Here is a 14,303-nt window from a genome sequence, read left to right on the forward strand (position 1 = left end):
ATCTTTCGATGCATAGAGAAAAATAATGGTCCATCTTCTCTGAGTTCATAACTGCGATTGAACTCAGCGAGAATGTACATGATCGCACTCGGGCAAGGGGCTCTCGCACGAGACTCTCGCCCGAGCGCTCTCAGCGAGAGTGTACAGCCGACATTACAAAAGTTACATTCTGGCAACGCTGCATAAATGGTAAACCCAGTGTTGCCAACTATTCAAAACGTTTTTCCCCTAAAGCAACTTCAAAACCCACTAAATTTCAACCAAAACTCCCCAAAAAATCAAAATATTTAAAATTGCTTGGGGTCAAAACGCTGAAATACACCTTCAACAGGCCAAACAAACAAACAGGCCAGCAGTTTTTAAATAGTTCATTTTTTTTTTCATTACTTACAACGACAATAATTAATATTAAGTACTAGCTGTTGCCCGCGACTTCGTCCGCGTGGACTTCAGTTTATAGCGCGCGATGTCAACAAAATTGGTGTCAAAAGCTTTTATAAAAAAACCCTGGTACCCCTTTAAATCAATACAGCTGTGCAGTGTGCAAACAATAAGTACTTCATTTTTGTATGTTAAACTTTATATATTATGCCAAATTTTAAAGCTTATTTAGCCCCCCAATTACACAACTTTACCCATAAACTATTTATCATTGATAGGATTAGCCCCAATTTCACCAACGTCTGTTAGTGTTAACAGCTTGTTAAAATATCCTGTCTTCTCTTTCATTCATATGAAAAACGAAACAGCTAACGTGATACTAATTCGAGCATTAACTTTAACAGTCGTTGGTGAAATTTGGTCTTAAGGTTACGTCACTGCCTGCACAGATAAAGTACTGAGTTATTTAATACCGTAGAATAGATATAACAATCGAAAAAAATCGAGACTTAAATGTAAGATGATACCACCTCTTATAGAAAGACTTTTGAGCAAGCGTCAGCGCCATGTAGAAGACGCACGGCGCCATATGAACGCCATTATGAATTTTTTGAACAAATTTACGACCCTTACAACCCTTTTTTCCAGTAAAAAAGTAGCCTGTGTCCTTTCTCAGGCTTTAGACTATCAGTATACAAAATTTCATTACAATCGGTTCGGTAGTTTTGGCGTTTGGCGTGAAAGCGAGACTGACAGACAGACAGACAGACAGAGATACTTTCGCATTCATAATATTAGTACAGATTATGTGCACACTGCACAGCTGTTTTTGGGTATTTTGATTAATTAAGGGCCGCGCTACACCGGAATGGCAGCGGCGAGGCGAGCACTTTCAGCGCTGCCATTCCGGTGTAGCGCGCTGCGCGGCCCTAAGAGGGGTACCACTTACCAGGGTTTTAAAAAGTTTTTAAATTTGACACAAATTTTGTTGACACCGCGCACTATAAACTAAAGTCCACGCGGACGAAGTCGCGGGCAACAGCTAGTTATGAATAAAAACAATAATATATAATAAAGTAGGTATGATTAGTTCTGTTATAATAATGAAGTAAAAAATAAAGCGCCATCTGTTTTCATATATTAGAATTAAAATGTAAAAATATTTTCTGGATGGAATATAGGCCAACACAACACACTCGAACTCCTTAGAAATGCAGTAGGAGTTCTATAAGATCAGATAGATTGATTATTATTATAGCAAGTGATAATATTATTAAACATAATATTCTAACGTATTAAAAACTATAAACAAAAACATAATAACTAATAAGTATGATTAGTTCTATGTTAGAACGAAGTAAAAAAAAAAGCGCCATCTGTTGAATCGTATTAGAACTAAAATGTTCATTGCATCGCGTCGATATATTTCTGGATTTTTTATAATATTATACATAAAATATATTTAAGATTTTTGAAATATTATTTTAATACACATCCAAGACCCAGGAACATTGAAAACTTTTTGTTCCGCCTGCGGGACTCGAACCCAGGACCCCCGGGATGAGCGCTGGCCACGCGCAATGCGAAGTAATTTTCATCGATATTTTCATGGAAATAAGATATTTTCCCACATCAAAATGTAGCCTATGTCCTTTCTCAGACTCTAGAATAACTGTGTACAAAATTTCATTGCAATCGGTTCAGTAGTTTTGGCGTGAAAGCGAGACAGACAGACAGACAGACAGACAGACAGACAGACAGAGATACTTTCGCATTTATAATATTAGTATAGATATCTATCTGTCAGCCTACTGTGCAGTGTCAGCTGGTACGACTCAAAATACTATAGAGACATGTTGCTTTGTGCGTCAGTTCCATTTTAAAGGTGGCTTTCGGATCTTTGCCGCAAGCGACCGCGACCGGTAAAAATTCAATTAAAATGCTACTTTACTACATAGAATATAGGTATCATTTTCTACAGACATATACGTAGCGACCCATACTGCCGCCGGCAGCGCGGGCGGCGAAGAAGCTAGTGGCGGAGTAAAATGAAACCCATAGCCTATGTCATAAAATGGCATTTCGTTTGAATTTTCGTCCGTCGCGGTCGCTCGTGGCGAAGATCCGAAAGCCACTTTAAGGTTGTTATTAAAAAGAAAAGTTCCATTCTTCAAAAATTTTACCCCCAAAATATTTTACCCCCTAAAAACCCACTAAATGTATTTTTTCCCACTAAATTTAGTGGGAAATCCCCATAGTTGGCAACACTGGGTAAACCTTAAATTAATTTTCATTAAATCAACTGAAATATAAAAATAAATCAAAAACCTTTTAATTTCATTAAAATAAACCTTATTACTGCTGCGGAACCCTTAATGGGCGAGTCGAACTCGCACTTGGCCGCTTTTTTTTGGAATTTGGACTTTACAGTGTTGCCAGATCAGGGGATTTTCCCCTAGATTTAGGGGGTTTTCGACTAAGTTAGGGGCAAAACAGGGGGAAAAAATATTTAGGGGATTTTTTAGGGGAAATTCAAAATACACGTCAAATACAGTTTTTTTGTCAAATATCACGTTCCTAATAATTTTTACCATCTTTAAATTACTTGAGCGCCACAACAACTAATCGAGGTCGAGATTCGAGATGTTTCTTCTCTTCTGTCGAACTTTATTACAGTTCGACAAGGCTTTAAATGAATATGCCAATGATGTCAATGGGCGTTGCTGGTAAAGGAGCCATTAATAAAAAAGAAGAAAGGAGAACTGTAAAAAGTGACGTTTTTGTATGATAGAAGCGTTAGTTCCTTTTCTCGCCGCGTTTATATAAAGCCTTGTCGAGCTGTAATAAAGTTTATTAATATATTTTTATTGAATATTAAAAGAAAAAGTAATCTAGGGGGATTTCTAGGGGGAAATCAAATTAGTTCAGGTTAGGTTATGTTTAGGTTAGGTTACGCTTATACACCGATTAAATCAGGGGTACGGCCACAGAGTACTTTTTATATATGGGTACGGCGCGGCGCCGAGAGTGAAGACCATCTGGCAACACTGGCTTTGGCTTTTTTGAGCAGCGTTGCCAGAATGTTACTTTTGTAACATTTTACGTTACTTTTGACCCTTGCATGTTACATTCATGTGACATGACTACAGATGTTACTTTTACGTTACTTTTGGTAATTGAAAAAAAAAATGTTTGAAACCAAAAATGCGAAAACGAAACGCACTAAGTTTTATTGAGTTTTGTCGTTACAGCTGACAAGGCTTTAAATGAACGTGGCGAAAAAAGGAACTACCACTGCCATCATACAAAAACGCAATTTTTGACAGTTCTCCTTTATCAGCAGCGCACCGCCGACGTTCATATAATTAAAGCCTTATCGCACCTTAGTTTAAAGTTTTGTTTAATGACCGTCATGTAACATGTTGGTAGACTTGGAGCTAAACAAAATAAAATGCCTTCGTAAAAATAAAATATAATCGGCCAAGTGTGAGTCTGACTCGCTCATTAAGGGTTCCGTTCCGTAGAGCAAAAATAGGCCAAAAATTGTGTTGTTTTGTTTATAAGAGCTTATTTTATTATATTTTCATTTGAATATTTTTTTTATTTATTAATAAAGTATACACATATTTAATAAAGGATTTTGTGGAAATTTCAAGTGCCTACCTGTTACCATTATTGATATCCAGCACAAAATGCCAAAAAATCAAGTTTGTTGTCTGTGAAAATTTCATAAGTGTAGCTTTAGCGGTTCTTGCGATACAGCCTGGAGAAAGATCCAACCCCCCCCCCCCCCGTCGAAATGTTACTTTTCCCCTCAAAATGTTACTTTTTGCATGACATTATGTAACTTTGGAACATACAGCACTGGCAACACTGTTTTTGAGTTTTTAGTGCATTTTTGGTGAATTGGTGGCTTGGTTTGGCTTGTTTGTTGAGGTTCCATAAAATCAAAAATGAACGAAAACAAAACGTATTTGAAGTATAGAGATGTTTGTAGGTGTTGCTTGGATAACCCTGGATCTAAGAATATGTGGGCTGAATATTTAAGCGACAATGATAGAGAAGTATATGGGGAAATGTTATGTGATTGCTTTGGTGTTTCGGTAAGTTCTTATTTAGACTTCCTATTTAATTAAAATGAGGGTTCTATAAGGGAGGGAGGAGGCTTTAATTGTAGCATTTCATTTTAATTTCCAAATTCTAATGTACCTACATCATATTTGGAATTCAACATTGCTATGCATGAATGATAGTTCATGCTTTAAAAGTTATTTGCTTTCTGAAATTTATAATTACATATAATAGTGTCACTGTTACAAAACAATTTTACAATTCATTCATCATTAATTTATTTCATAACATTTTACTTTAACATACAAGACGTGTCAACATTGGTTTCTACCACATTTCTACACTAGGCATGCATAATATGCAGGTCACTGACAGTTTATTTAGTACATGATATATTATTATTATTAGCCTTTATTCAGGAAAACAATACAATATTTATTTTACATACCTACATAGCAAAATATTCAAATTAATTATTACTGGTAGCGCGGTCTCTGTTTCTGTGTGCCTCTTGAGTCTTGGCAAAGGCCTCCCCCAACATCAATCCCTCAAATCATTGCCCTTTGCCAAATATTATTATTAATACAAATTAAAATTTAATATACTTATATAAAAAGAAATACAACTGGCCTTTATAAATTATGAAATTTAAAAATATTACATATATAAATAATAAATTATTATATTTAATAATATTGCAATATAATGTTGCAGTGGGATGCAGACAATGAAGAACTAATATGTGATTCCTGTATTTATCGATTGAGAGAAGCTGTGAAGCTAAAGATTGAGTTTTTAGCTGCACAAGAGGTTTTGAGAGAAAGTATGACATGAACACATTTTGTCTAATCAATTTTTTACATGAAAATACCTTAGTGGCATCTCAAATGAGTTTATACTAAAAACTCATTTATGAATATTTTTAGTTCCTGTCAGTCTCTGAGTCTATTTAACCCATCAAGTCCCAAGCGGCCCCTGGGTGCCACATAACAATTGAATATCTATAATTGTGTCTGTGATTCCCACGATCGATGTATTACCTATGAAGCTTCATAGTTAACTAGGCTCTAAAACTGACAGGAACTAAAAATATTTATTACTTTGTTTTAACCTATCAACTCCCAAACATTTCAACCGTGTAAACAATAGATTTCTAAGAATCCACAATCGAAGGAGGCATTTTTCACCTGATAAGTAACACCATATTTCTTATTACTTAAGACAAGCCTATTAAACTTGATTTGTTTTTTTTTTTGCTTGAAATGATGAAAAAGCAAAACACTAAAATTATCTTTGTGAAACTATACATATTCAGAAAATGTTTAAATATTTTAGATATAATGTTAAATGTAAAAAAAGGCCAACTGTTGATTAAATCTGAAGCCCAGAATGATGAAGAATATGAAGTTTTAGAAACATCTGATATGTTTGCCATGGAACAAGGTGATACTGTCAATGATATGGGAGATAATATTTCTGTGGATTCAAATAATCCAGGTAATAATGAGGTTATTTTGATACAAAGTATGCATTGTATTTGTTATCTTTATTGTAATTTTAGCTACGCTCCAATACCTCCAACTTTTTTGATGTGATAAATTTCATTTAAATTGTAAACATACTTTTACATTCACCTCAATATTTCTAGCAATGTTTAGGATATTTCAAAGTATAACCAATAAAACAAAGCGAAAGAAAGAATACAAATTGTATACAAAGGAGGCAATGGATAAAGCAATAGAGGCTGTCAAGGTGCACGGTAAATCCATGTCGGAAGCGGCTACAAAGTTTTGTGTGCCCCGGAAAACTTTGGCATTACGCCTTGCACAACCTCTCGATGAATATGGTACAGTATGATTTTAGTTTTATTAACTAGACCAGAAAAATACAAACCTGTAAAAGTTTTTGAAATACGCTGAGATTGTGTTTTTTCTGTCTAACAATAATATTACCAAGGAGGTCATTATAATTTTTTTTTAAATGAAATAAGAGGGCAAACGAGCAAACGCAACTTCCGCAACTGATGGAAAGCAACTTCCGTCGCCCATGGACACTTGCAGCATCATAAGAGCTGCAAGGGCGTTGCCGGCCTTTTAAGAGGGATTAGGGGAGGATAGGGAAGGGAATAGGGTAGGGGATTGGGCCTCCGGTAAACTCACTCGGCGAAACACAGCGCAAGCGCTGTTTCACGCCGGTTTTCTGTGAGAACGTGGTATTTCTCCGGTCGAGCCGGCCCATTCGTGCCGAAGCATGGCACTCCCACGTATAAACTTTATTTACTGTACAAACATAAATGCAAAGTTTGTATTGTTACTGAAACAGTATATAATTAAAGTTGTTGCCAGTTAATATATGTTATTAAAATTTTACAGAAGCAAGACACGTGGGCAGTGAAAAAAAGTTAAAACTAGTGAATGAAATTCAAATCCTCCTACAAAATACCAATGCTGTTCCATTCAAGACCAAAATCACCAGACGCTTTTGCGCCTACTGCTTCACCGATGGACCAGCGTTTGATGACAATATTGAATTGAGATCACACATGAAATTTTATCACAAAACCAATTATATAAAAGGTGTTGAATTTATGATGCGACCTTGGCACATCAATGAAGTCTTAAAATTGGACATTACAGACCTGCAGTGCACGTCCTGCAACATAAGCATCGAGGATTGGAATTCCATGTTTGTACATTTTGCGCAGACTCACGAACTGGAGTTCGATGAAGCTTATAATAAAATTATACCATTTTCCCTTACGATCGACAACAAATGTACATTGTGCTACGATACCTTCACGACCTTTGGTAATCTGGACGTACATATGAATGCACACTACTGCAACTACATATGCTATGAGTGCGGGGACCCCTTTCTGTCGTCTACTCGCCTCGATGCCCACCTCAGAATACACAAGACTGGAAAGTTTGTGTGCAAAATATGCGATAAAGTATTTGCAATGCAACAACATGTTATCCGACATATTGAGCTCGACCATAGTGATAGTGCTGTAGACGTTAAATGGTATTCCAACAGTAAGACCACTGACAAAAGCGAGAATTGTACCGAGATGCCCTGTGAATATTGTGGCACGTGTTTTGAATCCAGTGCCTCTTTGGATAACCATATAAAGAAAATGCATATGAAAAAAAAACGGAAGAGAGCTAAGAAGAATTATGTCTGTGGTGTGTGCGGGACAGAATTTGAAAAGTTTGTAAGCTTGAAGTACCATTGGCGTGAACATATGGAATTGATTCCTTTCCAAAAAATTTAACATGTTAGTTTTATTGAAGCCTAATTAGATACTTTATTTACAGGTATAAATAAAGTTTTTTTTAATTATTTTGCTGTATTTTCATAGTAATTACTCCTGAGTAACTAACCTGGTTTCAGAACGCGTCGTGGCCGTTTTCAATAGGGCCACGACGCTAATTTCGCGTTGTGGCTGTTTTTAAATGCTCAGAACGCGTCATGGCTTTTCTCGATTGCCACAACGCGTTGTGGTCGAATAGCACGTCAGTCACGACACGAATTTCGCTGTGTGGTATTTCTGTGATTACCAGAACGCGTCGTGGCCCTTTTCACTAGGGCCACGACGCGAATTTTGCGTCGTGGCCGTTTCCCTACCCTCCCCTATTACCCTATTCTATCTTAAAAGGCCGGCAACGCACCTGCAGCTCTTCTGATGCTGCGAGTGTCCATGGGCGACGGAAGTTGCCTTCCATCAGGTGACCCGTATGCTTGTTTGCCCCCTTATTTCATTTAAAAAAAAAACAGTGCTCTTGTGTATTGCGCACACAGTTGGGCACTATAAAATTACTCCTGCGTAACTGGCCTGGTTTCATTGAAACCAGAGTGCTCTTGTGTATTGCGCACACACTTGGGCACTATAAAATTACCCCTGCGTAACTGGCCTAGTTTCATTGAAATCAGAGTGCTCTTGTGTATTGCGCACATACTTGGGCGCTATAAAAATTACTCCTGCGTAACACGGCCTGGTTTCAGAACGCGTCGTGGCCGTTTTCATTAGGGCTACAACACGAATTCGCGTCGTGGCTGTTTTTGAATGTGCAGAAGGCTTCATGGTTTTACTCGATTACCACAACGCGTTGTGGTCGAATAGCACGTCAGCCACGACACGAATTTCGCTTTGTGGTATTTCTGTGATTACCAGAACGCGTCGTGGCCGTTTCACTATTACCACAACGCGTTGTGAGCCATTTTTTCGCTCACTGAGCGTTTTCGGTCTTTGAGCGTAACATATATAATAGCAAACATAAATAATAAATAGTAGACGTTCCGCGCGGCATCGCCCGCGTAAATTAGATATTTCACAGACAAATTAGTCCACAAAAAATAGCCTATGATCCTTCACGTAGTCTACTTCTTACCTGTGCCAAATATTGCCAGAAAGCCAGAAAAATTGCTCCAGTAGTTCGTGAGATTTAAGCCCTTTTAAATAATTTCCTAATTTCCCTCGTCATTTCCACATTTTCGTCTATTTCTCTATTAATTTAGCGTGATAAAATATAGCCTTCCTCGATAATCAAATCAAATCAAATCATTTATTTCGGGCATCAGAGGCCCATACTTATAACAAATACCTTAAATCTAACATACATATTATCAATCTTATATCTTTAAACGAGCAATTCTTGTACTTTGTTAACGACCAGTAGATGGCGTTATTAAGTAACACGAAGACAATGAGTGTAAAGCTATACCGAGCAAAGCTCGGTCATCCAGGTAAGTACTTATATAATAAACTAGCTGTCCCCGGGGAGGACGGGACGGATGGGCGGCACATCTATACTAATATTATAAAGCTGAAGAGTTTGTTTATTTGAACGCGCTATTCTCATTAACTACTGATCCATTAAAAAAAAATATAGCCTTCCTGGGTAAATTAACCAATTTACCCAGGAAGGCTATATTAGAGTGTATCAGGAGTTTCCAATCTTTTTGAGGCTGCAGCGCAGTTACACGTAGGAGACAGGACGAAAGCCTATTATTCAAATGACACTCGAAATCTGTATGTTTAGTAAGTCTGGCGTAGCCCCCCGAAGCAGGAGACGGGGCGAGGGCGAATATTTGAGAGAGACTAAATTCATGTCTTCGAAGTTGGGTTCAAAACGCCTTCGTAAATTTGATGTAACATTACACATTTCAATGTCTAATTAACTTATGAAAATGCTGCTAAAACTATTTGAAAGTAGAGTTAATATTTCAAAAGTTATTATAAAAAAAAGTACCAAATTATGAAATTTTTGTGTGTCGTTTCGATACTGCCGCTTACAATTTATTATTTATAAAAAAAAATGAGCTAAAAAGGATTAAAAATTTAATGTTAATTTGAAGATAAAGAACTAATAAACAACCCGATACCAACAAATAACACATCAACTTACATTAAATAACTAAAAATTATATTTTTAAAATGTTCATAAAATTCGCGTCATTGTCCTGCGCATTGTTTGTTTTGAATGCCTTGCCGATATACTCAACGTGACGGGTTGAAACCTATTTTGCGATAAAATCTGCTGGCTCACTTTATTTGATCGCAGTGCTTTGGTGTGGATAGAGGTCTTCGTTTTATGCAGGTGAGACTTTGAAATACGTTCTACAAAAATTTCCAAATAAGACGTCATTTACCTTTCTCGATGTGTGCCAACATTTGTCTGTTTTTAACTACTTTTTTTTATACCAAGTTATAAAGGCCCGCAACATTTCTAAGTTCTTAATAATTTTCTTAGTTTTCTTTATATCAATACTTAATTATAAACGAATTTAGTGAATTCCTCATTTTCCTGAACGTGTTTTTCCTGAATAGCCCTAAAAACATAATGACGATCATTCAGAATAATGACCAAATCTGTAACTGTATTTCTGGAAAACAGGGACAACAGGGACAAATATATCGAATCGCGATGCAATATCGATATTACAATTAGGTAGTTATTTGACACATTTTTGAAAAATAGTAATAGAATAGTAAGAAAAGTAGTAAAAATGTTATCTACACTTCAATATTATAAAGCAGGAGAGGTTGTTTGTTTGTTTGAACGCGTTAATCTCAGGGACTACTAGTCTGATTTGAAAAATTCTTTCAGTGTTAGATAGCCCATTTATCGAGGAAGGCTATATGCAATATTTTATCACGCTAAAAATAATAGGAGCGAAGAAATAGAGGAAAATGTGGAAAAAACGGAGGGAAATTATTTGAAAGGGCTTATTTGAACGCGCTTATCTCAGGAACTACTGGTCCGATTTGAAAAATTATTTCAGTGTTAGATAGCCTATTTATCGAGGAAAGCCACAGGTTATATTTTTTTACGCTAAGACTAATAGGAGCTAAGAAATAGAGGTAAATGTGGAAAAAATGAGGGGAAATTATTTGAAAGAGGGCTTATTTGAACACACTAATCTCAGGAACTACTGGTCCGATTTGAAAGATTATTTCAGTGTTAGATAGCCCATTTATCGAGGAAGGCTATAGGCAATATTTTTTCACGCTAAGACTAATAGGAGCTAAGAAATAGAGGAAAAAATGGAAAAAACGGGGGAAATTATTTGAAGGGGCTTATCTCACGAGCTACTGGAGCAATTTTTCTGTTATTAGGTACAGATAACTGATAAGAATTAAGAATTTGACCACGTCAAGGATCATAGGCTATTTTTTGTGCCCTAATTTGTCTGTGAAATATCTAATTTATGCGAGCGAAGCCGCGCGGAACGTTTGGTAATAAAATATTATTTGAGAAATAATAAATATCAGAATTATTATTATTTAACAGGTGTACATTTTTTATTGCAGGTAACTCGAAAAGGTAGAATAAATTTTTTCAAAGACAGATTTTGGTATTAGCTATATTTTAGGGAATACATTTTTATAATAAATCAACACATTTACTAACATACAAGTTTTATTGAAAATCCTATTTTTTACTTATAATAATAATAACCCCCACACCGGTTTCGGTGACGGTGGCTGGTTTCATTGAAACCAGGCCAGTTACGCAGGAGTAATTTTATAGTGCAAAAGTGTGTGCGCAGTACACATGAGCACTCTCTATTCCTTTTAACTCTCATAACCCAGTGGGACTGACGACCGACACGACTGGCGAGAGATGCGCAGGACCGACTTTTACATGCCCATCCGTGATCCGACGCATGGATCATCTTACTTGTCAGACATTATTTTCCTGTTCTGAGTGTCAGATAATCAGGTGATCAGCTTGCAATGTCCTAAGTCCTTACTAAACTTGGAAATAACAATTAACAATGTTTCCAACGCGAGAATCAAACCTCTGAGTCAAGAGTCACGCTCTGAACCACTGGACCACGGAGGCGTTTATAATAATAATATAATCAGCACGAATATGGATAAGATTTTTAAATTAATCATTATTCTCAACAAATTGTCATTATTCTAAGTAAACATGTCATTTTCCACAAATTTTGTCATTGTCATGAACAACAGTTTTTACTTAATATTAAATATCTCTTAAATTATTTAATTTTTTTTCGTGACTCTTTCTGTAAAGGGAATTCTTTTCGGTGCCTTTTAACACCAGAAACATTCAGAGCAATATTTAAGGGTTTTTTAAAAAACACAATTTTTGGCCAAAAATAACATTTTGAGTAGATTCACCCGCGAAAGCCTATTAATCAAATGACACTCGAAATCCGTATGTTGAGATTAGCTTAGAATAAATTCACTTTTACAATCAATTACCTACTTAGTTTGTTTCTAAAAAGGATAATTAAAACTCAGCACTAACGACGCGATACCATTTCGTTAAAAGCAATAGCTCCAAGAGGGGGGGGGGGGGGTTTGGGGGGGGCGCAGTCGCAAAGTTACAAAAGCCGGCACCTTGTCAGGATCCGTCTGCTTCAGCAGGGAGATGATGTCCTGCACGCTCCTTTCCGTTCCGTCTCTTCGGCGCGACGGCATGTTCGCACTCTGTCCGAGCGTCTCGTACAGCAGCTGCTTGCCCTTGCAAATCGCTGGAGAAGGAGGACTTGCAGATCTGCATGATGCTGACCTCGTCCATAGTGTCGATGGCGTGCTGGATAAACGCCAGCAACTCGTTGTGTTACGTAGTATAGGTATGACATTCTCTTTGACTCGTTGGCCACGAGCGCCATGGTCACGTGCAGCGGCAATGTGCCGCACGATTCGCAAAAATATTACTTTTGCTGCGTGTGTAACGCGGAGCACGACCGGTTGCTAGCTCGACACATTACACACCAGATAAATGGGCTATCTGTCTATCTAACACTGACAGATTTTTTCAAATCGGACCAGTAGTTCCTGCGATTAGCGGGTTCAAATAAGCCCTTTCAAATAATTTCCCCCCGTTTTTTCCACATTTTCCTCTATTTCTTTGCTGCTATTAGTCTTAGCGTGATAAAATATAGCCTATAGCCTTCCTCGATAAATGGACTATCTAAAACTAAAAGAATTTTTCAAGTCTGACCAATAGTTCCTGAGATTAGCGCGTTCAAACAAACAAACTTTTCCGCTTTATAGTATTATACTAGCTGTTGCCCGCGACGTCGTCCGCGTGGACTTTAGTTTTTTTAGAATCATAAAAAGTTTATAGTGCGGAAACCGTATATTTTCCGCTGGGGATTGGGCCTCCGGTAAACTCAGAGAAACACAGCGCAAGCGCTGTTTCACGCCGGTTTTCTGTGAGCGCGTGGTATTTCTCCAGTTGAGCCGGCCCACTCATGCCGAATCATGGCTCTCCCACGTTTAAATGTATCCAAGTTCTGTTCAAACTTCAATGTAGGTAAGTATATTGAAGTTATAACAGAACTTGGATATATAATTGGCATATATATATATATATATATATATATATATATATATATATATATATATATATATATATATATATATATATATATATATATATATATATATATATATATATATATATACATATATATATATATATAAGCACCGCTCATTTAATTGGCATAAATTTACATCAAAAGTAAGGATAATTTGGAGAAGTCCTGCCAGGAATTCAACACTGAGGATAGTATTGAACTTGAACCATCTTGTCAAAGTGTTGGTTCTCAAAAGGATGATTCTTCAAGTAGAAAAAAGATTAATAGTGTAGTGTTATATTTTAAAGAATACTTATATAGTGTTTGCACTGATGAGATACACTATACGGTACGGACTGATGAGGTATAATCAATGAGTTTCTAAAATACTAGAGTAGCAATGTCTTACAAAAGATTCTCAGAAATGCGTAACCACTTTTTTGTTCAAAAGACAATGTCAAGTCATATATTCGTTATGTCATTACTCATTATGTATGTGAGATATGCCTGCAGGCATCTTCGAAGTGGCAACGCGTTGCTACCGTAAACTTCCAATCTAGTTACGTTAGTAACATAGAATATCATTGGGTATAATAGTGACAGACAGGAGTTGTAAAGATGGTATCGAGCGAATCGCAGAAGGTTGATGAAATAAAAGCATTTATTTTAGTGAACTTGTTTTATTTTATTAATCCACAAGCATTTTCAGTAATTAAGTATTATAAGTATTTTTGCATCTTCATTATTTTATTGCCACGGACGTAAAAAAAATTTTTTTTACGTCCGTGTTTATTGCATTATTTATCAAGTTCGTTCTTTGTTTACGGTTAGAAACTCATCCATACTCAATATTATAAATGCGAAAGTGTGTCTGTCTGTTAGCACTTCACGCCCAAATCGCTGAACCAATTTGCTGAAATTTGGTATGGATTTACTTTGAGCCCCGGGAAAGGACATAGGATACTTTTTATCCCGGGAAAATGTACGGTTCTCGCGCGATAAATGATTTTTGG

General features: G+C 36.6%; 1 protein-coding gene across 1 annotated transcript; it reads left to right on the forward strand.

The window, feature by feature from the left end:
• Nucleotides 1-4,264: 4,264 nt before the first annotated feature.
• Nucleotides 4,265-7,794, forward strand: LOC121740222 (zinc finger protein 26-like). Its single transcript, XM_042132860.1, has 5 exons — nt 4,265-4,484; nt 5,167-5,275; nt 5,788-5,949; nt 6,101-6,298; nt 6,825-7,794. The coding sequence occupies exons 1-5, from the start codon at nt 4,335-4,337 to the stop codon at nt 7,724-7,726; spliced, it is 1,521 nt and encodes a 506-aa protein (XP_041988794.1). The 5' UTR covers nt 4,265-4,334; the 3' UTR covers nt 7,727-7,794.
• Nucleotides 7,795-14,303: the final 6,509 nt, after the last annotated feature.

The sequence above is a fragment of the Aricia agestis genome, chromosome 3 (genome assembly GCF_905147365.1).
Source record: "Aricia agestis chromosome 3, ilAriAges1.1, whole genome shotgun sequence".
NCBI classification, from domain to species: domain Eukaryota; kingdom Metazoa; phylum Arthropoda; class Insecta; order Lepidoptera; family Lycaenidae; genus Aricia; species Aricia agestis.

Excerpts from the sequence above, each read along its gene's own strand:
- LOC121740222 (XM_042132860.1), top strand. The coding sequence starts at position 4,335 with ATGAACGAAAACAAAACGTATTTGAAGTATAGAGATGTTTGTAGGTGT. Across the intron at positions 4,485-5,166 it reads GTGATTGCTTTGGTGTTTCG|TGGGATGCAGACAATGAAGA; the intron begins GTAAGTTCTTAT and ends ATAATGTTGCAG. Across the intron at positions 5,950-6,100 it reads TGTGGATTCAAATAATCCAG|CAATGTTTAGGATATTTCAA; the intron begins GTAATAATGAGG and ends CAATATTTCTAG.